Source organism: Podarcis liolepis (genome assembly GCF_965112155.1).
Source record: "Podarcis liolepis genome assembly, chromosome: 14".
Taxonomy (NCBI): domain Eukaryota; kingdom Metazoa; phylum Chordata; class Lepidosauria; order Squamata; family Lacertidae; genus Podarcis; species Podarcis liolepis.
The window spans coordinates 15,685,282-15,709,530 of record NC_139569.1 but is presented as its reverse complement, the minus strand read 5'-3'; the positions used below and the strand labels follow the sequence as shown (position 1 = coordinate 15,709,530).

The 24,249-nt window shown below is 43.8% G+C and overlaps 2 protein-coding genes across 13 annotated transcripts in view; both read right to left on the bottom strand.

Moving 5' to 3' along the window:
* LOC310692813 (uncharacterized protein) overlaps positions 1-18,790 on the bottom strand; it is a 105,536-nt gene extending 86,746 nt beyond the window's left edge. Inside the window, exons 1-8 of the mRNA XM_083474107.1 lie at positions 18,670-18,790; positions 13,640-13,690; positions 12,637-12,797; positions 11,788-11,858; positions 11,227-11,392; positions 9,258-9,395; positions 8,112-8,304; positions 6,793-6,935 (exon numbers count right to left, since the gene is read on the bottom strand). Coding sequence (XP_083330233.1) covers positions 6,793-6,935; positions 8,112-8,304; positions 9,258-9,395; positions 11,227-11,392; positions 11,788-11,858; positions 12,637-12,797; positions 13,640-13,690; positions 18,670-18,727 — 981 coding nt within the window. The 5' untranslated portion in view covers positions 18,728-18,790. The remainder of the gene's footprint in view (positions 1-6,792; positions 6,936-8,111; positions 8,305-9,257; positions 9,396-11,226; positions 11,393-11,787; positions 11,859-12,636; positions 12,798-13,639; positions 13,691-18,669) is intronic.
* Positions 18,791-20,105: 1,315 nt separating this feature from the next.
* ABCC6 (ATP binding cassette subfamily C member 6) overlaps positions 20,106-24,249 on the bottom strand; it is a 49,802-nt gene continuing 45,658 nt past the window's right edge. For 3 of the 12 annotated variants that reach the window (XM_083474142.1, XM_083474147.1, XM_083474141.1), the window contains 3 exons: positions 23,748-23,914; positions 22,058-22,252; positions 20,347-21,235 (listed from right to left, as the gene is read on the bottom strand). In XM_083474142.1, the coding sequence (XP_083330268.1) occupies positions 21,127-21,235; positions 22,058-22,252; positions 23,748-23,914 (471 nt within the window). In that variant the 3' untranslated portion in view covers positions 20,347-21,126. Of the gene's footprint in view, positions 21,236-22,057; positions 22,253-23,747; positions 23,915-23,947; positions 24,086-24,249 lie in introns of those variants that run through there. The other 9 variants (XM_083474145.1, XM_083474146.1, XM_083474143.1 and 6 more) reach the window with 7 other exon arrangements.

Here is a 24,249-nt window from a genome sequence, read left to right as displayed (position 1 = left end):
ATATGTATAAGGAATTCTGTTCAAGTGTAACTTCCTTCCACCCACCCCCAATGCCCTGCCAAGGATGTTAGCAAAGTGCAGTTAGATTGCTTGCTCTCAATTCCTTTGAATTCTGTCTTCAGTGGGAATGGGCAAATCTGTCAAGCTTTACTCTCTCTGTTTCTTATTTTAAACATCTGTTTCCATAGCAGAGGGCTGTGTGTTTTCATGAAAATTCCTCAGGATTTTAAGGCAAATTTCTCTCAACATGCACATTTTTAATGCATTCTTCCAAAACAACAACAACAATTGGGTTTATTAAATTTGTATACTGCTCTTCATCTGAAGATCTCAGGGCAGAAAAATGCAAAATGAGAACACAAATTACAAAATGAAACAAAATAAAAAACAAACCGATAACCCCTCGCCCACAAACATGTTTAAAAAGCCATTAATATAATTTATAATTACAGCTGCAAGATGTAAGAGAATCCTTGGTGGAAGTGTAAAGTAAGATAAAAGGAGAAAAGTATCTCATTGTGGAGGAGAAGCAAAGAGATGACATGTGACTTCATCAAAGATTCTCCTGATAAAGTGATTGAAACATCAGGTGTGAGTGCTTTCGTTAGGAAGCTGGTGTAAGTTCTTCATTTTACCAAATTGTTTGCAAGACTCTGTGCAAGCAAAGGAGTGTGATAAGAAGACTTCCAACTCCCCAAGTCACAGCTTGTTGCTGTTATTAAAATACTTCACTTGTAATAGTGCATTTGCCAGGATAATAATGCATTTTTTGCAAATTGTTTTCACTAACATATGCATTGCCCCCCAGGATATGCACTTTTGTACACGTTACCTGGCTGCAGAATTGCCTTGCAGAAATTTGGAGAAGTGTGAATTTTGAATGACGGCTGTGTTTCTGTTTGTTTACTGTTTTGCGAAGGAAATCGTCTCACCTTTAAATGCATACTGAATCAAATTTCTTCCCCATCCCTAATCTTCAGACATGAGTTACAAGCAATTCTCTTTGATTTCATAGAACCACACCTATGAAAGTACAAGCGATCAATGAACCAATTGCACCGGTTATCTTCAGTTGCTTTTAAGAGTGAAGCCATAAGGAGACTGGAACCAGTGTTCTTCAAAACTGGAAGCATAAGTCAAAGAGTTTTTGGCAACACTGGATTTTCCCTTGTTTCTTGAAGGATTTCTCAGGCCCTGCTTGGGGTGAAAGCCCAGATGTGTGTTTGGTTGGAAACTCTCCCATTCCAAGCTGGGATCCCCAAGGGTGTTCTGATTGGGTATGGCAATAATCTAGGTGGGCTGGTCCATGAGTCAGCACCATGGATAGTTCCCAGTGGAGAGGGGACCCACCATTGGGTGCATTCAAATTACTCAGAAGTGGGATGGATTCACATTAAAGGTGGAGGGGGTTTCTTGGATGGCTGTGGGTATTATTTCACTTACTTAAAATTGTGGTAAGGCAACCTTGTTGTATCTGGGGGCCCACCAGCTTCTTCTACTGAATGGGGCCCTTGACATCTGCCCCCCAGTTCCTACCCTGATGGGACCACTCTGTAGGCTTGTGCTGTCGGAGTAGCGAAAAACAGGAAAGTACTTTAAAAAGTCTTCCTGAAGTGATTAAGCGGGGAAGGTGTTCCTTTACTACCTTACACAAAGAGTCGGCTTCTTTTATTCATTCATTTATTTATTTTAAAATGTGTGGGGGGGGGCACGTGGAAAACTCTTGGCAGACCTCATCCAGAGCTGGCTGCAGATCATACCCGCAATTTTGTTGTTCTTGGAAACCACTCCTGAACGCTCCTTTTCCACAAACACTGAGGCGTTTTGTAAGCGAGCAGGGTGTTTACTGAAGAGGCCTGCCTTTGGTAGGAACACACTTAATACCCCTGGGATCATACAGCATTTTGCAGAGCTTGAGGGTCAGGAACCTAGCGCTTTCCCACTTTTGAACTTGAGCTGATCAAATCAGACCAATTGGTTCAGAATTTTTTGATTCAATGAAAAAAAGAGAGATGCTTCTGTTGAAATATGGTAGGGCTGCCATATGTCCTGATTATCCAGGACATGTCATAGAATTCACCTCCAAAAATTGCATCCTGGATTATTTTTCGGAAATCTGGCAAACGTCCTGGAAAATTTACTAGGGGTTAAATTGTGCCCAAAATGCTTTTAAAAAGCTCCAGAGCTCAAAAATTATTGTAGCTTTTACTTTAAAAAGCTAAACAACTTTGGGGTTTGTCTAAATAAAGCTCAATAACTTTGGGGTTTTCCTTTAAAAGGCTCAACCATTTTGGTGGTTTCCTTAAAAACACTCAAAAAATAATAATGCAAAAAAGAAAAAATGCCCTTGATCAATTGAGCTGCACCAGGACTGGCTCTGTGTCCCAGATGTTTGCCAGTATTGAAAAGAGTCTGCATGGAAAAAGTTGGCTCCAGTACTGATTTTTAACCCTAGTCTGACTAGCTCATATTGCAATGTTTCTTTCCCCCTCTTATACTCTCTCAGGATTGTAAGATACGAGGGGTTGTATCTGAAATTAGTATTATTACAGGTAAACAAGTCACTTTGGACCCGACCCATTTTTGATGGTGCTACTGCAGCTTTTATTAGTCAACAAGTAATTTCACGTCTGCTGATCACCACCTATTTTGTGATCTCTCAAGGACAGAATAATAATAATTGCTACTCTTTGGATGTATGGCTTTGAAAAGTCATGTTTATTGCCATCTATGAAAAGTTGGCCCATGTGCTTTCAGGGGCAACACAGACTCTTCATACTTTGAATCTGTTTGGGAAGTTGTTTGTGATTTATAACACCAAATAATCTCATGGTTGGAACATTCCTACTAAATACGATTTTATCTGGCACATTTATGAAGACTTGATGTATTTTGTGTGAATATGAAACACCAGGGAATATATTTTGCATGGTTTTTTCTTCTTTTTGCTAGCTCTTTTTCATCTTGCATTTTGATTCTCTTTGCCTTTATGACAGTTTTTGTTGTTGGGCTTTTTTGTATTTGCAAATCTTGTTAAAAGAAAAATGGAAAAGGAGGAGAGGATGCCATCTTATTTATTTCTATATGATGTTTATGAATATCCCCCAAAGGAGCGCATGGCGATATAGAACTAGGCATGTGGGGGAAAGTCAGTTCAGTTTGCATTTAAAGGAGAATCTGCCTTCCCTCCTGAATTTGACTTCTGGGTCTTTTCCAGCCCTACCTGGGCATGCCAGGGATTTAATCTGGTAACATTTTTTGCCAAGCCTGCACTCTATTGAGGGATGGGCAAACCTGTCCATTTTTTATTCTCTCCATGTCTTAAGTACCCATATCAGTTTATTGCTTTAAAAAGTCCTCCTGTAAATTCAAAAGGACCTTAGTGTGCCAACTTCTCCTAACGTACACATTTTTGCAGAACATTTTCCCCTAATAAAATGCAGTCATAAAAATGCTTACAAAATGGGCTTTCTCACCGACATGCAATATTATTATGCACACCCTCCCCTTGTGTATTTGACAGACATTGCACATATGGAGAATTGCAGTGCAAAATTCAGAGACTGTTCAAATGCCAAAACATGGCTCAGTTTTGGTTCACGTATTCTTTCGGAAATTGCAGATTAGGTAGGTCAGCCTTTCAATGAGATCAGAAATGAATTTCCCCTGCATCCTTTGCTCTGCTGCTGAGCTACAGCTCTTCTCATACCAAGAACTAACTTAGTTGGTCTTTAAGGTGCTACTGGAAGGAATTTTTTTATTTTGACTATGGCAGACCAACACGGCTACCTATCTACAACTGGAGCTCTTCTCTTAGTTGCTGATGTGTCCTTTTGTCTCCTTGAAGGGACAGACAGAATTACCTTTCCCTGTATCAACTGGGTGTCATTTAGATTTTGGAAGGCACCGTTGCTTGTCTTCATATGGTAATTTGTGCATGCCTTTAAAGAGAGGCACATTATTCATAGCATGCCTGTTTCGGTCCTGAACAGGCTATCTGCTGTTTTCAGTGCTAAGAGCATGTCCCCCCCCCCACTGTATTATGGTGTCGGCTCCAACCCATCCACCCCCCTTTCCTTCATTCCTATCTCCTTCTCTCCAACCATCTTTTTAAAGACCCCTGGCCCAGGAAGAGGCTGATGGGAAATGTCCACAGCACAGCCTGGGAAAACACATCCTTACCAGCCATGGATAGTCTTATTTGTCCCTTGCATTGTTGTGGCTTTGAATGGGGGCGAGATTATGCGCTACATTCAGGCGACAAAAAACCAGGGATAAATGCCGGGGGCGGGGTGGGGGAGAAGCTCCCCGATTCCCATTCAGAGGAGAGGAGGGAAAGCATGCCACTCACCAGGGAGCCTTAGAGAGTTATTTCCAATGCCATTGTGTGAAGGGATTGGATTTAAATGCAGATTAAGCAATGGGGCGTTAAGGGGGCAGAAGTGTCCAGGCAGGGCGGGAAGTGGGAAGGAAGAAGCTGTCCAAAAGGGGAAAAAAGGAGGGGTGGGGATGGGGAAATTCTGTTTCAAAGATGGATGGTCTGATGGGTTGACAGTTCTCCAGAATGAAAGCCACTGTGCAGGCAGACAGTTTGGGTTTCCATCTCCACTTTGTTGCTGTTTGATTTATTTGGCTGGCCAGCTTTCTCTACAGGTGAATAAGGAAACTCATAGAATTGTTGGAAGGCACCCCAAAAGGGTCACCTAATCCAATCTGCTGAAATGCAGGAATCACTGAATAAGTGCGGCCTGTAAGAATGCGACCTGTTCAACCGCGTTGAAATAAAACTGCCATTAAAAACAACAACTCAATTCCGCGTCCTTGGTTACAAAACGAGCAGTGACCTTTGTTGTGTGTTTAAAAAAAACAACATCTGTTTTTCCTTCATTTTGTTACGTTAGTAGAGAAAACAGTTGCAAACCTCAAAAAAAGGAACAAGAAAAATGATGAAAATGAATAATACAGTAAAGGATAAGTGTAAACAATGCCGCGGCACATTTGGATGTGGCATTGTGTTAAATTTCTCAGGCTATGTACAGATAACACTGTCCCGATTGGTCTTCTGTGCATGTGGTAGTTAATAGAGCAGGCATAGGCAAACACGGCCCTCCATATGTTTTGAGACTACAATTCCTATCATCCCTGACCACTGGTTCTGTTAGCTAGAGATGGTGGGAGTTGTAGTCCGAAAACATCTGGAGGGCCAAGTTTGCCTATGCCTGTAATAGATTGAGGGCACCATTCACTCTATGCTACACCGTAGACCAGAGGTCGTCAAACTAAGCCCTGCAGGCTGGATACGGCCCACTGGGCTCGTTAATCCGGCCCACAAACCTTGCGGACCCTGCCACCCACTTGGTCAGTCCCTGAGCTAAACAGGCGCAGCGCAGAAGCCTTGCCGTGCGGAGACTGACTTCCGTGACGCGGCACAGTTTTTGATTGGCTGCAAGAAGCTCCTGCAGCCAATCAGAAGCCACAGACGCCTCTGGACGCTGCCCCTTCCTTCCCGCTAAGGTGGCCAAGTGGGAGGAAACGGCCAAGCAGGAAGGAAGCAGCAGTGGCATGGAGGCTGCCTCTGCCGCCCAGGCCAGCGGCTTGGGCTCTCTGCCCCCCGAGACAGAGGACGTCGACTCTGCCAAAGACAAGGCAGCATCGGCGGTTGTGGCATTAGTGGCATGGGGGGGGGCTTTTGGGAGGTGGTGGGTCCAGCCCCCCACAAGGTCTGAGGGACAGTGGACCGGCCCCCTCCTGAACAAGTTTGCTGACCCCTGCTGTAGACTGTATGAACCACCAAGGCAAATGTAGTTAGAGAAGCCTTCAGTGGCAAATGCTACCTTGGGTGTGTGTGTGTGTGTGTGTGTGTGAGAGAGAGAGAGAGAGAGAGAGAGAGAGAGAGAGAGTCTGGTTTGGACAGGTCTATAATGTTTAATACACCTAAATTTGAGTAGTGAAGGCTGCTCAATCTAGACAAAGTCACATGGGCTCCCTAGAGACTAAATATCCTGTTATTCATGTAAGTTTACTAATTGTATAGGACATGTTGTCATTTTTTTTTTTTTATGTTCACACGTTTCTGCTTGGCTACAACCTGTATTCTACATCTGCGCTCAGTGGGGTGTTGGGTTAGGGTAATTGTTGAGTGTGAGAAAGGGTGTGTTTGTGTATTTGGTTGCCTTATTAATAAATTTCAATAATACTCTACAAAGCGTTCAACTCCAGCATATGTAAAACAGCTTTGGACAGGTCTATAATGCCTTTTATGGTTAAGGTAGGAAATAAAATAAACACAAAAGAACTTAGACAAGACCTTCTGTTTTGTTACCAGTGACAATAGCTCACAGAGGCTGGGCTAACAAAAGCATGGTCATCGGATAACAGGCCAGGAGGGAATGTAACTCAGCACAAGTGACCCTGAATCTGTTTTTCTGATTGAAGCGATGGTCTCTAACAGTGACCTCTCAACCCAGGGACACATAGAGCATTGATGAAAACTACATATTTATCTTGGGCCCTTTGGAGCCAATACAGGGCTGATTCACATGACACCCTCAACCCAAACACAAATACAATTTGTCTGCAGCTAGATTCCAGTTAATGAAAGCTACTGCCATAATACATGATGGCTTTAAAAGAGGCTTGTGCAAATTATTGGACAACAAGGCTATCAATCTTTCGGGGGGAGGGGCAGGGGCAGAGGAAGAGCGCAAGAATTCCATTTCCCACATGCAAATGCCACATTTTCAACACCAGCAATAACCAATAACTATGACAAAAAATTATATAATAACTTGCCTCGGAATCTGCTCTAGGATTCATACAAAGCTTCTGTAGTATTTTGGAGACCACCACCACCACCTCATCCTCCTTTCCCAGCCATCGTGCTGTTTTTTCCCTTTCATATAACAGGCTGCTCTCGTAGATATCCTTGGTGTCTACTGCAGAAGTAAAACCAGGCAATGGGGAACAATTGAAACACAGTCAACACTCTGAGGCCTTAGGAAAACCGCCAGGAAGGCAACTGAGCTCTCAGCTTCAGTCCTCCCTCCCATTATGATTTGCAATATATTACATCACCATACACATTTTTTTTTGTTAGCATTTGGGAATATTGACAATTTACCATCCCTTTAGTGCAAATTTCTGCTAATCTAAAATACAAAACTGTGATTTCCCCCCTTTAATATATGCACCTCTACACATGCTTTATCCAAGGATATGCTTTTCTGTAGACATGACTTGGCTGGAGAACAGCAGCATTGCAAAATTCAGAAAAGTGCAATTTTCAAAGGATGGCTGTGTTTTACTTTGCACATTGTTTACAGAAGTGTGACTTGAGTAAAAGGTAAAGGTACCCTTGCCCGTACGGGCCAGTCTTGACAGACTCTAGGGTTGTGCGCTCATCTCACTCTAGAGGCCGGGAGCCAGCGCTGTCCGCAGACACTTCCGGGTCACGTGGCCAGTGTGATGAAGCTGCTCTGGCAAGCCAGCGCAGCACACGGAACGCCGTTTACCTTCCCGCTAGAAAGCGGTCCCTATTTATCTACTTGCACCCGGGGGTGCTTTCGAACTGCTAGGTTGGCAGGCGCTGGGACCGAGCAGCGGGAGCGCACCCTGCCGCGGGGATTTGAACCGCCGACCATGCAATCGGCAAGTCCTAGGTGATGAGGTTTTACCCACAGGTAGGTTCACCTTTAAATAGTATCAGGTTTCTCCCCCATCCCAAATGACATTGTAGCCTAATAAGTGGGGTAAAATAAGTCTTATACCCCAAGCAAGGGCAGTTCAAAAAGACTTTTTATTAACTTGTCATTGCTTAGAGGCATTCACTAACCCAGGGTGGGTAAACATTTTCAACCCCAGAGCCACACTGTGTGTGTGTGTGTGTGTGTGTGTGTGTCACATGCCAGTGATTGGTGTTGACACAAAAGTGAACATCACACACACACACACACACGAAGCTGTGATTTGCCTCCCTCTCTACCCAACCCAAAGTCATGATGGGAATGAAAATCACACCCTCTTTGCTCTTTAGATGATCAACCTGCAGAGAAGAGAGGTCAGTTGGCTTGGGGATGGGGCAAATAAACATGGTAGCAGGGTCAGGCTCCAACCTCTTTCATGTGCTGTGATTTCAGCTTCCGTTCGGAACAGTTTCATGGCCATCCGAGTCTGGGTCTTCACTCCGCTGCCCTTCCTCCCAGGAGATGTTGTGAGATGAGACTCTATACATTGGGATTCTGCCAGGATTCCCTCCTCAAACTTCTGAACACACTCAAGTTTGGATGATATGAGCTGCTGATCAGGCTAAAATATAGGGACAGAGAGATGATCAAATGTCCACTTAGGCCACGTTCACACCATACATTTATGGCACTATGATGCCACTTGAAACAGTCATGGCTTCCCCCAAAGAATTCTGGGAAAGTCATTTGTTAAGGGTGTGGAGACTTGTCAGGAGACCCCCTCCTTTCTCCTCACATAGCTACAGTTCCCAAGGTTTTCCCTGCGAAAAGGGTTTGATTGTTGAATCACTCTAAGAATTTTAGCTCTGTGAGGGGAACAGGGGCCAACTAATACTCTCAGCACCCTTAACAAACTACACCTCCCAGGATTCTTTGTGTGTGAGTGTGTGTGTGTGTGTGTGTGTGTGTGTGTGTGTGTGTGAAAACCATGACTGTTTAAAGTGGTATGACAGTGCTTTAAATGCATACAACACATCAGGCCAAACAAGCTGTGTATTCCTCCAAATGTTGTGACCCCATTTCAGTTTTAAAATGTACGTTTTACGGGAAAAGTGTGCACAAAAATACATATTTTGGGGAAAACGCATTTCAGGAAAAAAGTGCATACCATTTAAATTGCATTTTAACCTGTATTTTAAATTGGTCCCCCCCCTATTATGTTTTTACTGTAATTTTACTGTTGTTAGCTAACCTGAGCCCTGCTCTGGCCGGGGAGGGCAGGGTATAATTATTATTATTAAATGTAGATTTTTCATGTGGCTTTACAGAATCATAGAAAACAGGATGGGACAGGCTTATGATCGGACATTATGTGAAACTCACACAGAAAGAAAAGAGCCTGATCTTTTCCTACCTAGATATGAACCATTCCCCAGGTGCCTATAGGCTCAACACAGTGAATTGCCTCTTGATAAATAGTTATTTGTGTTTTTAACGGATATAAGTTCTTGAGTAACAACATAACTAGATTCTTGGAAGAAATAGTAGAAGAACAAGAGGTTCAACAGGACTTACTGGTGCATTGGGCAAAGCAACGGACCTCAGAGAAGTAAATCCAGAAAACCGGTGAGAACACAGGTTTAAATCTTTCGTCTTCAAAAGGAGAGGCCCTTTCTGCTGATATCTGGTTGGGCATTTCCCCAGGACATCCACCTAATTAACAATCACAAGACAACAAAAGGGAATTATTTTATTGGGCTCCAAAGTGCATGATAATTCGAACCTACAACCCAACAGAAGGTGCATGGGGGGGGGAGAGATGGGTCTGCAGTGTCTTGGAACTCTCCCTCCCACATACATTGGCCTTGCTTTTCCACAAACCCCCCACAGCATTTGACTGACTAGAATGAGCTTGTCCGGACAGACTCAGCATGGGTATGCAAACTAAGGCCCGGGGTCCGGATGCGGCCCAATCACCTTCTAAATCTGGCCCACAGTCAGTCTGGGAATCATCGTGTTTTTACATGAGTAGAATGTGTCCTTTTATTTAAAATGCATCTCTGGGTTATTTATGGGGCATAAGAATTCGTTCATTCCCCCCCCACAAAATATAGTCTGGTCCCCCATAAGGTCTGAGGGACAGTGGACCGGCCCCCTGCTGAAAATGTTTGCTGACCCCTGGGACAGAGGATAGGGAGTCGTGTGTGAGTGTTTGTAGAATCCAACTCATTGTATAATGGTAAAATTTATATTTGTTGCTTCATCCACTTCTGAGTGAAAGAGCATCTCCATTTCATGGCCAATTCCAGTCTGACTGTGAATGAAACAAGAGGAAACTGCATAGTAATAGTGCTGTGTGAGACAGTGTGTGTGTTTTGTGTGTGTGTGTGTACTGCCCTTCATCCAAAGATTACAGGGCACCTCACAGTATAAAATCACTTGGAAACAATTGCTTCCCATTGGCCTTTGAGACTATGCTTTTATCATCTCAGATGGTGATGGCCATTCAGGTAGATGATGAAAGGTGGACATGTGTCATGGTGGTGACCCAATATATGTGGTGCCTGATAATTATTTCTGGCTTGGTTGAACAATAAATGAACAATGGAGTCTGTTCCATAACTATCTCTTAATGCTACGAATGACTGGTAATTTGTATTTTCATGGGATGAATTTACTGTACATCATTGTATAGGCTAATTCACAGAATCGGTTAGATCTGTATCAAGCAACAGACGTCCCCCATGTGTTGTGTTATGTGGATGCCATGTTAGGTGTTGCTCTGTTAAAGTATGTGGATGTGAGTGTGGTGCTATGTGATGTTATGTAGTTCTAAAAAGGGCAAGAATGAGACTAAGGGGGGGGAGCGCAAGTTGACAGCAAAAGCCCCCCTCCCACTCGACGGGTTGCAAGTAAGAAGGCAAACAGTTGAGGGCTGGCAGAAGGCAGACTGGGGTTGAAGAAGAAGAAGAAGAGTTTGGATTTGATATCCCGTTTTATCACTACCCGAAGGAGTCTCAAAGCAGCTAACATTCTCCTTTCCCTTCCTCCCCCACAACAAACACTCTGTGAGGTGAGTGGGGCTGAGAGACTTCAGAGAAGTGTGACTGGCCCAAGGTCACACAGCAGCTGCATGTGGAGGAGCAAACCCGGTTCCCCAGATTACGAGTCTACTGCTCTTAACTACTACACTACACTGGCTCCCTTCAGTTGGTGGAGCAGTGCACATTTTCCCTAATGAACAAGTCTCCACTGTACAAAATTCACCAATATTTCAGACCAGGAGTATACAGTGGTACCTCGGGTTAAGAACTTAATTTGTTCCGGAGGTCCGTTCTTAACCTGAAACTGTTCTTAACCTGTGGTACCACTTTAGCTAATGGGGCCTACCACTGCCGCAGCGTGATTTCTGTTCTTAACCCGAGGTACTATTTCTGGGTTAACGGAGTCTGTAACCTGAAGCGTCTGTAACCTGAAGCATCTGTAATCTGAGGTACCACTGTATACTGGACCAAGGCAGCTTCGAATGTTCAAAACTGCTCACCTCTTCCACGCTGCCATTGGTCGTTGCCACCAAGGATGTCTGAAGAGCACTGAGGATACCACGCTTGATGTTGAGTGCCCAGATTGGCTCACTCCCTTGGGGGAAAATCTTCAGAATCTTTCCATTATGGTAACAAAACCAAAGGGGATGCTGCTCCAGCGCTTCCCTGTAAAATAGGGAAGGGGAAGGTTTCTTGGTCCCCGCCCCCCTGATGTAAAATAACCACTTGCTTACAAATGATGTACATGAGAAGTCAATGGACCACATCTCCCACTCATTCAGATACTCTAGCTTGGTAGGAAACCAGCCCTTCCTAGGATACTATATTGGGTTGATTCAGGATATTTGTAAATACCTTTTGTGCCAGACGCATCTCTGTGGGGAGGGAGTTCCACAACTTAGGGGCTGCCACAGATAATACCTTCTCATGGGGTCAACCACCCAAACTACTGATCTTAACACCTGTGGGGGTGGGTGCAGTTTTTCCTGTATAGGCCATGTTGCTCCCAAGTTATTTTGCTCCCACAGCGAGGACTCGTTTTTGACAAAGTCTTGTTTTACCTTAAACTTCCATTTTCTTTGTGCAGCCTGTCTTTGGACCCAGCTGTCGTCTTGATCTGGACATCCTGCAACTGGGAACGGCAACGATACTTGTTAAAAGGTTCTTTTCATCGTATGGCTAACTACAAGGGAGAAGGGTTGTGAGGGGAAATGTTGGGATTTTGCAGACTGGTTGAACCTCTGGTGCTGGAGACCAGGAGAACTGGCCCAGTTGTGTTGCCCTTTCTCTGATGGAAGGGGGAATTTGGAGCTCTTCTCAAGGAGAAATGAGGTAAGAGGGTGTTTCAATGGTTCAGAGAGATAAATAATGTATTGTGTGATGGGTGCATTGCTCTCAACTCTCCTTGAATTTTCCTTGTGACATTCCTTCACTTCATGGGAATGTTGGGATTGTAAAAACACAAACCTTCGAGGTGAGTGGGGCTGCTCCCATCTGTGGAGGTGGGGCCTGGTTCTAGGCAACTATCCTGCACCCTTCTGTTGCTGCCAACTCCTGAGCTGCCTCCTCCCTCAGCTGCCCACAGCACTCCCTGGCCTCCATTGAGATTCTCTGCTCTCTTGGAGGTCAGGGGGAATAGACAACGCCATTGCTCCTTCTTCTGAAGTGACTAAAGGCAAGGAACAAGAGAGAGAGCCCCTTCCTCCAACCCCAGGTCCCACTAATCAGGCTCCCTATGTTTTTTCTTCCTATTCCTATTGTACTGGAGCCTGGGGACCAAGCCTCATATTGACAGCACTGCAGCGCTCATGACAGGTTTTCAATCTTCCCAAATCTGAACTTCTACTCCTATAATTGGAGCAGGAGCACAAAGCCTTTTGTGCCCCTGTTGGACTTGCCACCACACTCACTTTTAAGACTCTGTAACATCTTGCCAGCACTTCAACAACAGCGGTGCCTTCAAGGGAAATGCCACTCCTTTCTTCGGCCCTTCCTGGAAGGAATGTGTTGGTCGAAGTGGAGTATCTATAGCTGAATCTGGATCCAGCTGGGAGAGGCAGCACATTGATTTCTAGCGGGGGGAGTAAAGTTTTGAGACAACTTTGTTATTGACAGATGGGCACAAAGGTGTGCATAAAAGTGTGCACATGGGGTGTGCTGGGTGTGCCCAGGCACACCCGAATGGTTGTTGTCATTTTTTAATGACACAGACAGAATTAAAAGACTGGACTGGATCTGCACTGGAGCTGCAGCTCCTTCCAAATGCAAGCAGAAGCTGCAGATCCATCCCAGCCTTTTTCTTCTGCCTGCATCTCTCTCAAACACATAGCCCCACTAAACTTGGTGTGAATATTCCCAATGTGGCAGTGGTGGTCTTCATCAAAGGTTGCATGCCAGGCACCATTTGGATTAAAGATGGCAGAGTGAAACATGACTTTGGCATGACTTCACGATCTGGAACATACATAATGGGTCCAAAATAATAAATTACACTATCCATTTTTTTAAAAAAAAAACCCACACACAATATATTGGGAGTTCTACAAATTCCCTGGTAGTGTCCCACTAGCTTTTAATGCTATTTTTACCAATATATAAATTTGTATGCAGTTTTCCCACAATAAACACATTTTGTGCACATAATGTGTTTAGAGCACTGCATTGCAAAATTCAGAGGAATGTGAATGTTGAAGGACAATTGTGCTTCAGTTTGCATATTGTTTCCGAAAGGGAAAATTAGAGAACTTCGTATTAAGATACAAACTAATTTTCTCTCCCCTCCCTACTCTGAGGTTCTTCTGTATTCATATTATTTATCCAAGAGGCTAGGACTTGCTGGATAATTCCCTGCCCCACCCCCATATAAACTGCCCTGCCACAGTTCAGTACAAAGAATTTGCCTTGTCTACTCACCAGCACATCGAGAGACACAGGACTCTTCATGCTTTGAATTCTCCAGAGTTCCTATAATAACAAACCAAGAGGGATTGCAGAAAGGCATTTAGAGAAAACTCTCTGTAGGTTCAGTTGCTGATCCTGCAGCAGTTTATTTACCATAGACCTAAAAAAAGAAGAAGCTTAAAAGCAACGTCACATTTACAGGAATTCAGGTTGACACTGTCATCTTGGAGACCACCATGTTTATTTAGCAATAATAATAAATGGATTCTATCCATGAAGAAAATGGCAGTTTTTGTTCTAAAACCATTTCCTCTGCAGAATGTGCTTTCGGTTTAAGCCACACAAGGGTTATGCTTCTGACAATTTCAATCTGATTAATATTAACTATGATCCAGTTCCCCTTTCCCCTGAAACCTGATGATCTTCAGAATACAAAACTCTGCTCAAAAAAATAAGAACGGGTCTTTTTGGCATCCTAGTCTTACAGTGGCCAACCAGATGCCAGTGGGAAAAACACAGGCAGGATCTGAGCGCAAGAGCACTCTCTGCCCTGTGGTTTCCAGCAACTGGTATTCAAATGTGTGCTGCCTTTTGATTACGGAGGCAGAACATATACAGTGGTACCTCGGGTTAAGTACTGAATTCGTTCCGGAGGTCTGCTCTTAACCTGAAACTGTTCTTAACCTGAGGTACCACTTTAGCTAATGGGGCCTCCCACTGCCGCCGCGTGATTTCTGTTCTTATCCTGAAGCAAAGTTCTTAACCCGAGGTACTATTTCCGGGTTAGCAGAGTCTGTAACCTGAAGCGTATGTAACCTGAAGCGTATGTAACCCGAGGTACCAGTGTACATCATGGCTAGTAGCCACTGGTAGCCTTCACCTCCATGAATTTGTCTAAGTCTCTTTTAAAGAGAATTGGTGGCTGTCATTGCCTCTTGTGGGAGTGAGTTCCACAGTTCACATAGTGCATGAAGGAGTCTTTTATCTGTCCAGAATCCCCCAACAGCTTCACTGGATGTCCCTGAATTCTAACGTTCCGAAAGAAGGAGAAAACTTTTCTCTGTCCGCTTTCTCTATGCCATGCATAATCTTGTAAACTTCTATCATGTCGCCTCTTACTTGCCTTTTCTTTAAACCAGAACACCCCCAAATGTTGCATCCTTTCCTTACAGAGGAGCTGCTCCACACCCTGGATCATTCTGGTTATTCTCTGAAGCTTTTCTGACTCTAAAACATCCTTTTTGAGGCCCTGAAGGAAAAAACATTCTCCCAAGCAAAGGCATTAAACCAGCCAATGTGCTTTTAATCAAGCCATCTTTCTCCTAATGTTTCAGTTGGGATTCCCTTGGATATTAAACCCAGACGAAACAGCCTGTCAGCTTCCCTCTTGAAGCATCTCTACCCAACCTTCACACATTGTTGAAGCTTTTGTCTCCAACATCCACCACATACAGGAGTTACCAACCTTTTTGGACTGATAGGCACATTTGCAAACTGGAGAAACATAAGTACAGCCTTTCACACTGACTACAACAGAATGCTGTTTCCAAGCCTCATTTTTTTGAGGGGGGGGGGATGCAGGAAGTGGGGATGATAACCTGTGGACACCAGGGACAGCCTTTGAGGGCGCAAGTGTTCACCATGTTGCTGCCCCTCTTGCACAAACCAGACCTGCAACAAAATATTGTTAGGAAAACATTCTTTAAGAAACAGATAAAAGTTCCTGGAAGCTTTAAAGAGGGTTCCAGAATTTTTCTTTAGTGTGTAGGAATGGCACTCTAGGCTCGATTGGTGTCAGCTGGAGGTGCAAATTAAGGGAGGAATGTCAGGTGTGTGTGCAGGAGCCAGGCCCTGTGACCAATAGGACTTTGCAGGACTGGGGCCTTCCTAAGTTTCTTCTGAAGAGGCAAGGCGCGGCCTCACAGGTGAGGCCGATTGGTAACTCACAGCTCTTGGTGGCAAGAGCCGGGAAGGGTTATAAGGTCAGCATTTCCCTTCGGCTCTTTGCCACAGCAACACGCTCCCTGCCTTGCTGCACTTGGCTTCTTGCTTCCTGATCCTTGAACCTCGGCTTCTTGACTCCCTGCTTCTTGATTCTCGGACTCTTGGCTTCCTGACTCCTGGCTTCTGGCCCCTGTTCCTGCTCCCACCCCACCATCTTGCCCCAGGTCCTGACATCCCCTGCCGGGACTTCGATTGCCCATGAACCGGACTGTGACAAGGAAGTTGCAGGCTGCAATTGCCACATGATGAAAGCACACACACACACACACACACACACACACACACACTGTCAGCAGCACAAATACTGACAACAAGGCTGGACGTAAGACAATGTGTGCTGCTGATACTGTGAGTTTTGCTGTCTCAGGATTCTTAATCACGGGACTGAGAATATACCATGCTGGAGCGACAAAGGAATGTAAATAACTTGTATACAATAGTAACAGAAATGCTTGTGCATCCAGTCAAGCAATAAAGCTCTTGAAGAAGAAGAGTTTGGATTTGATATCCCGCTTTATCACTACCCGAAGGAGTCTCAAAGAGGCTAACATTCTCCTTTCCCTTCCTCCCCCGCAACAAACACTCCATGAGGTGAGTGGGGCTGAGAGACTTCAGAGAAGTGTGACTGGCCCAAGGTCACCCAGCAGCTGCATGTGGAGGAGCGGAGACGCGAACCCGATTCACCAGATTACAAGTCTACCGCTCTTAACCACTACACCACACTGGCTCTTGACTGTGAATTTGAATATGACTCCTGTTCTTGTCCTCTGCCTCTGGGGAAAACTCTGCTACAAACAGTAAGACGTGGTTTTACCGAGGTGCCACCACACAAGCAGAAAAACGTAGCAGAAGTGTGTGGGCGATAGCCTCTAATAAACATTGCTGTGAAAAGTGCTCCTGTTTAGAGTACCAGCCAGCCAGCCAGCCAGCCACACCCCATTCTAGGATACCATTGCACCTCCATTTAGATTTTACCTACAGTTGAGTCAGCATCCCATGGCCACTGAGCATGCACTGATTACATTTTTGCAAAGCAACTGCCCAGTTTAACATTGGGACAAAGAAGAAGAGACAGAGACCAGAAATAGAGGCTGAATGGGTATATGTAATTGATCCTTGGAAATGACACGAAATGGGGGTCTGTTTTAATTTCAGAATTCAATTCTGAAGCAGGTAAACTAATAACATGTGTGGGACTCCAGAACATGTGGAAGCATCTTGCCCTCTCTGCTGTAACCATAGATTGAGGCTACACATCTAGTGAAAGGCAGCAAGCCCAAATAATGCAATTCCCAGACAAATTTCGCTTCTCTGCCGTCGTTTATCTTGACAAGAGTTTATACTTTAAATTCATCACATCTGCATTTTCCATTTATAAAGAATTAGCTTCCAGTATACAAAACCCAAAAAAACTTAACTCTTGCAGAACAGATTCAAAGGTTTGAAAGATGCAACAAAGTGAGATAGTTTGAAAAGAATTAAATAAATACACTGCGTTGCCCTGCAGTCTTACACATGCCTGCGCAATAGGAAATCCCACTGAGTTCATTGGGACTTACCGGCAGGTAAATAGAAATGGGATTGCCACCTTAAAAGTTAAAAGGAAAAACACTTCAAAAGTGCTCAGCTGTAAATTACTGTTGTTACTGCAGTAAATGTCTAAATGTTTCTGTTTGCAAATCCCCCTCTGCACTGCAAATAGCAGTGGGAGAAACAGCTCTTACTGACACAACTTTGGTGTGTGCATGTGTGTGTTTAACTTCCACGCTAATCCTCCCCTCTGCCAAACATCTCTTTTTGGAAACACTGAGATGCTATCATCTCAATCTCGATAGCACCGCCCCCATCCCTGTGCACTTTGTTTTATTATTCTAAAAAAAACTTTACATCACGGCAAGTGACACATTTAGTAGCTTCTTGAGCTGAGTCCCGAGAGAACAAGCATGTATTTTAACATCCGTTTAACTGGGGATGCGCAAATCTATTTCCTATCATGTTTTTAGTTACAATTCCCTTAATCTGCAAAATGCTTAAAGATTGTTTTTATAAAAAAACCCCTATCAAATTACTTATTTGAATGTACATTTTCTCTCTAAATACACACTGAAATGCATGTTTCAATACATTTTAAACACCTGAGGATGGAGTCACAAATGTCAGACAGACGAAACCTAGTGCACACCCACCCATAGGAGTTCATATAAGAATGTGCAAAGATTGAGTTCCCCAAGCAGCCTTACCTATCAGACAGTAAGGCTGGGGTGGGTGGAAAACAAACCACTTGACTAAGCTGATCACCTCACATCTTCTGAATTGGCTGATATGATTTTAGCCAGCGCCTGCTACAGATGACGGCTCTCCGTTTTCCCAATCTTAAAATCAGCTCTCTGAATTTCTGCAGCAATTTGTGTGTGTGTGTGTGTTTCAAAATTCTCATGAAATTTTTAGCGTGAAATTCTCCTAATAAATAGAATAGATTGCAAGTTGATAGGGTACATGAGGGCCATCTAGTCCAACCCCCTAAAATGCAGGAATCTTTTGCTCAACATGGGGCTTGAACCCACAACGTCGCTTAACAAACCCATCTTTGCAAAGCTATTTCCCCTTATAATTCCTTTTTGAATGCCATTTTCACTGATATATTCATTTAGATGCACACTCCACCCAAGTAACACATTTTTTTTTTACACATTCCTAGGCTGGAGAACTGCATTGCAAAATTTGGAAAAGCGCGAATTTTGAACGATGGCTGCGTTTCAGTTTTGAGTATTTGTTTCGGAACATGTGAATTTGGTGGGTTCGCCTTTAAATGACAACTGAATTGGATTCCTCCTCCCCCACTTCTACCACCTGCCATCCTTCCCACCTATGACAAAAAAAGCGCAGCCTCAACACAATCAAATGCCAGGCAAATGAGATCATTTCTCTGAAGCCACATTTTGCATTTGACAGAGAGAAAAGGAGGGGTGGGGGAGGAGGAGAGTGAGAGTCGTGGTTTCCAAAGAGATGAAATGGTTAATTTAGTTTCTTCTACTTACGCCTCGATATGCCGGCTGCTAAAATGGAAAGGAAAATGATTATGTGCCGAAACTCCATGGCGTTGGAATCCTCCTCAGTGTTTGCAAAACCACATCAGACCTCCTTTTCAGAGGCAGCTCTGGAGGAGGGCAGCTGAAGGAAAGTTTTTTCTTCACAAAAAGCAGGAGCTGACGATTTCAGATCTTCAAGCCAGGGGAGGGGTTGAGGAGGGTGGGATTTTTTTTTTTTTTGTTCGCTTGCTTTGGGATAAGGGGACATCTGCCCAACCAAGTGAAGTTCTTTCATATTGCTTAGACAACATCTCCTCAATTTTATGTATATGTATATGTATATGTATATGTATATGTATATGTATATGTATATGTATATGTATATGTATATATGTATATATATATATATATATACACACACACACACAATGTTACCTCAGGTTACAGATGCTTCAGGTTACAGACGCTTCAGGTTACAGACTCCGCTAACCCAGAAATAGTACCTCAGGTTAAGAACTTTGCTTCAGGATGAGAACAGAAACAATGCGGCGGTAGCGGGAGGCCCCATTATCTAAAGTGGTACCTCAGGTTAAGAACAGTTTCAGGTTAAGAACGGACCTCCAGAACGAATTAAGTACTTAACCTGAGGTACCACTGTATAAAAATCCATCACTATCTCTGTATATGCCCAACTTAGGAGGAAAACTACTCTTTCTGGGGGGAAATTCTGCTGATTTAGATGCAATGGCTTCTCTCTAATAAGAAGTTACCACCAGAGGTGTACACAAATACATGTGGAAAGCTTTAGAACAGAATAATAAAAAAGCCACATGTGTGGTGGTGGGGACACATGTTTTGGAGTTGCATAAAAGAAGGCAGGAATCTAATCATTCTGCTGTTGGATATGTCTGGTAGTATCTCATGTGGACTTCTTGCAGTCTGGTATTAATGTTTCCCATCTTTTTTCAATTTCCAAGATCTCCCTCCTGTTCCTTTCTCTTAAAGAATGTTGTTTCATTGGAATGAATTTTGCACGGTAACAGGTCGTGCAGTCTAACTAGGATTGCCGAATTTGCACCAATGTCTCTCGTATGCATATTTTATTCAAGTTGTGTGTTCATTTTGGTGCCTGCACACATAGGGAATGGATGTTTCTGGTTCATCTTTGCAAAGGTGTGTGTGTGTGTAAAATTAGCACGATCCTCAAGGAATCACTGTATGCAACCCACAGAGACAGAACAAGACTCCCATACCACGTACATACGGACCAACACATATTGTCAAATGGACAATTCTATTTTGTTTCTTTGAAATGAATGATGGGCAGAAATACAGTGGAAGCGAGCTGTTTGGGGGAGTTTCTCCCCTAAAGGTCCCCCCTGTAAATATTTGTTACACCTAAGAGTGCTGGAGAATTGTAAGGAAAACTGAAACATGAGTGGAAATTGGCCCAAGTTTGTTTATGCATCCCAAGTCCAGGATGTAAATCAATCCATCAAATACAAGTTGGTATTCATTGCCATTGCTTTCACTCTGCAAATGATACATAATTAGTTAATCCCCACTGAGCTCCCTTTGTTCTGAAATGAACTGGGTGGAGTAACATAGCGACAACTTAATTAACATTAATTATGTAAATTGCATAAGTTAAGTAATTCTGCTGCAGTGACCAGCAGATGAATAATGTAGATCTTTTTTAAAAATACTTTATTTACACATTAAAAGTTACACATAATGAAACACATTGATCTATTATAAAAAGAAGAAAGAGGAAAAAAAGAAGAAAGAATAAAAGAAAGAATAAAAGGAACATTCAACCAAAAAAATACTGTCAAATACATACAGTGATTTAAGGAATACAGTCACTGACATTATTATTAATACATATTTCCAGTATGAGATTCTTTTTGCATCACCTTATCTTTTTCTCCTCGCAACTCTCACTTTCTTATCTATGCCTAATCTTTGGTTTTGTTCCGGTGATTTATTTAATGACTTCCTTCTGCCTCCATGCGGTGCTTAATTGTTCATATCTTAAGATTTCTGCATCCATTTTAACACGGTGGAGAGCCATTCTATTATCTCTGTGGAGTTTTTAGTCTATGCTCAGCCAAGTGTAATCATTGGAACCATATCTCATCATATAATTAAAAAAAAGAACCATTAAAAATTAAGAACAATGTAGAGATCTTTTGCTGGAAGATGACCTGCAGCAGAATGGAAACAGTGCCAAAGTGCAACAGTGCAATGAATACAGGGCGGAATAGAAAACGAAACCTTCATATATCCCTGGTGTACTTACATAAATTTCTGGGTTCCCCTGAGATGTCTGATACACCTCTTGTTTGTGTATTTGGACACCAGAAGGACTGGGACTTATATATGAATGACAAAAGGTTAAGAGGCAGATGTCTTCCTTCAGACTCCCAAATCCTGTACCACAGTCTATTCCTTGAGGCTCACTCGTCATATCAGCCCTGATTCTTCAGCCATTCTGTAGAACAGTCCCTTCTGGGTTATTAATGTCTCTGGGGCATCGAATTCTGCCACTCGGCCACTTTCAATCACTAAAACCCTGCAAATATTAGAAGTGGAGCATAAAGTGTTAGACTATATCACTAGTCATGCCAAAGAAAGAAAGAAAGAAAGAAAGAAAGAAAGAGCGAGCTAGGCTTTCAATATGTAATGAAACTGTAACTAGTTAAACCAAACATCTTATGGTGAGATGTGTTTTTTGTAAGCAGCCACGGCCAAATTCATCAATTGGCATTGCTGATGGAGACCTACAAGGTATACAGTTTCTTGGGCAAAGGGTGCTATTATGCTCATGTCGAAGAGTGTGCACAGAACTCATGAACACCATGATGGTCTCTTGATGACTGCTAATTTCCAAATGATTCTGTCCAAGCCACTGATCACTTTGGAGGGGGCTCTGTTCTGCATCCCGTTGTCATTGGAAACGAAGTTGGTGGGGATGTGGGACGGGGCCTTTTCAGTGGTGGCACTTAGGACTATGGAACCCCTTCCTCCCTGTGATCTTACTTTCTTCTTTCCAAAAGATTATTCTTTTTCCGTCAAGCTTTCTGTAATGATTGGTGGTTTGGCCCCCCCCCCCTTATCTTCTAATTGCTATCCTTCTGCTCTGTTCTCAATTATAATTACAATCTCCTACATTTGTTAAAAAGTATACCTTGCCTCTCTGTGCATAATTCCTAAGATGGCTGCTTCTGTTCTACTAATTATTCCTGGTTTTGATACTTATTGACATCTATTAACCAAAAAGCAGCAGATCTATAAATAGTGGCGTATCCACAACTAAATGCCGTACAACACCCCCCACCACACACGAAAAACAGCACAAAGCATTAATGTTAACTGGCAGCTGAAGAAGCCTTACCTGTCACAGTCCAAAAGGGTGTTCACTCGGTGGGCTATGGTCAGAACTGTGCACTCCCTGAACTGAGTCCGTATGGTGGCCTGAATCTGCAAATCTGTTTCAAGATCCACAGCTGCAGTGGCCTCATCCAGAACCAGGATCTTGGCTTTCAGAAGCAGAGCTCGTGCCAGGCAGATGAGCTGCCGCTGGCCGACACTGGAAAGAAGCAAGGGTGATTAATTGGCCACCCAGGTTTTCCAGCTAGGGAAAACTACATGACCCAACATGTCTTCTATTTGCTCATGTATTTATATACGGCACCTTTCAGGACAGATAAAAGGAAAGCACTTCTTTACACTGCGCATAGCGAAGCCGCAGAACTCGCTTTCGCAGGAGGGCAGTGATGGCCACCAACCTGAATGGCTTCAAAAGGAGATTGGATAAATTCATGGAGGATACAGCCGCTAATCATGGCGGCTTCGCTCTGCCTCCGCAGCCTGGGAGCAGTAATGCTTCTGAAGATCACAGAAGGAAAGAGTGCTCTTGTGCTTGCATCCTGCTTGGAGGTTTCCTGCAAGCATCTGGTTAATAATAATAATAATAATAATAATAATAATAATAATAATAATTTATTATTTATACCCCGCCCATCTGGCTGGGCTTCCCCAGCCACTCTGGGTGGCTTCCAAAAGAATATTAAAATACTATAATACATCAAACATTAAAAGCTTCCCTAAACAGGGCTGCCTTCAGATGTCTTCTAAAAGCCTGGTAGTTGTTGTTCTCTTTGACATCTGGTGGGAGGGCGTTCCACAGGGAAGGCGCCACTACCGAGAAGGCCCTCTGCCTGGTTCCCTGTAACTTGGCTTCTCGCAGTGAGGGAACCGCCAGAAGGCCCTCGGTGCTGGACCTCAGTGTCCGGGTAGAACGATGGGGGTGGAGACGCTCCTTCAGATATACTGGACCAAGGCCGTTTAGGGCTTTAAAGGTCAGCACCAACACTTTGAATTGTGCTCGGAAACGTACTGGCAACAGGATGCTGGATTAGATGGGCCATTGGCCAGATCCAGCAGAGCTCTTCTTATTTATTGTCTGTTTTATCCCACCTTCCCTCCAAGAGGCACAAGGTGGTATATATAGTTCTCTTCCTCCCCATTTTACCCTCAAAGCAACCCTGTGCAGTAGGTGAGGCTGAGAGAGAGTGACTTGTCCCAAGGTCACCTTGGTGTGAGCTTCATGGCTGAGTGGGGATTCAAACCCTGCTCTCCCTAGCCCAGGCATAGGCAAACTCAGCCCTCCAGATGTTTTGGGACTACAACTCCCATCATCCCTGACCACTGGTCCTGTTAGCTAGGAATGATGGGAGTCACAGTCCCGAAACATCTGGAGGGCCAAGTCTGCCTATGCCTGCCCTAGCCCTAGTCCAACACTCTAACCAACATTCAATCGACAACACAGGTAACTAACAATGAAAAAGGCAACACTAAGGGGCGGAGAACACAGAAGAGGTTAAATGCCAGAGGAAAACATGCCCGGAATTCTGCTTCCATGTGGCCAGTCTATTGGAAGACCATAAACAAGATGCAAAGGCACTGTCCCTCTCCTGCTCATGTTTCCCAACAACTGATGATCCCCAGGTCCTGACAAACCTATAGCCCCAGAAACCAAGGCACAAGTGAAGTCTCCTTTTCTTTCTCCTTCCATTGGGTACCTCAGATTTTCGCCTCCTTCCGAGCACTCGTATGCCAACTGGTCGGGCAGATCCAAAGCGAAGCTCTTGAGCCGCGTCAGTTCGAGAGCAGTCCAGATCTCCTCCTCGGAGCACACGCCCAAGGGATCAAGGTTCATTCTTAGAGAGCCCGAAAACAAAACTGGGTCCTGAGCAGAGGGAAAACACCAGAGAATTCTCACCTGGGTCTGGACTAGGGATGGGGTAATCTGTCCCTTTCAGGCTTTCTCCATGTCTCATCTTCCAATCTTAAACTGAGTTCTCCATATTTCTACATCCAGCTTTGGGCCTCCCCTGGAAACCTAAAGGGGATGCAAGATCTATGGGGGTGTTAATGCTGTGCGCCCCTCCATCCTATGCTTAGTTTGTATGCATGGGCAACTAAAACCATATATCCTGAAGACACCACCACCTCTGCTGAAACCGAAGCTGAGTAAGTACAGGAATCTTGGACACTGGGGTGGTGCATAACAATATTGTTGTA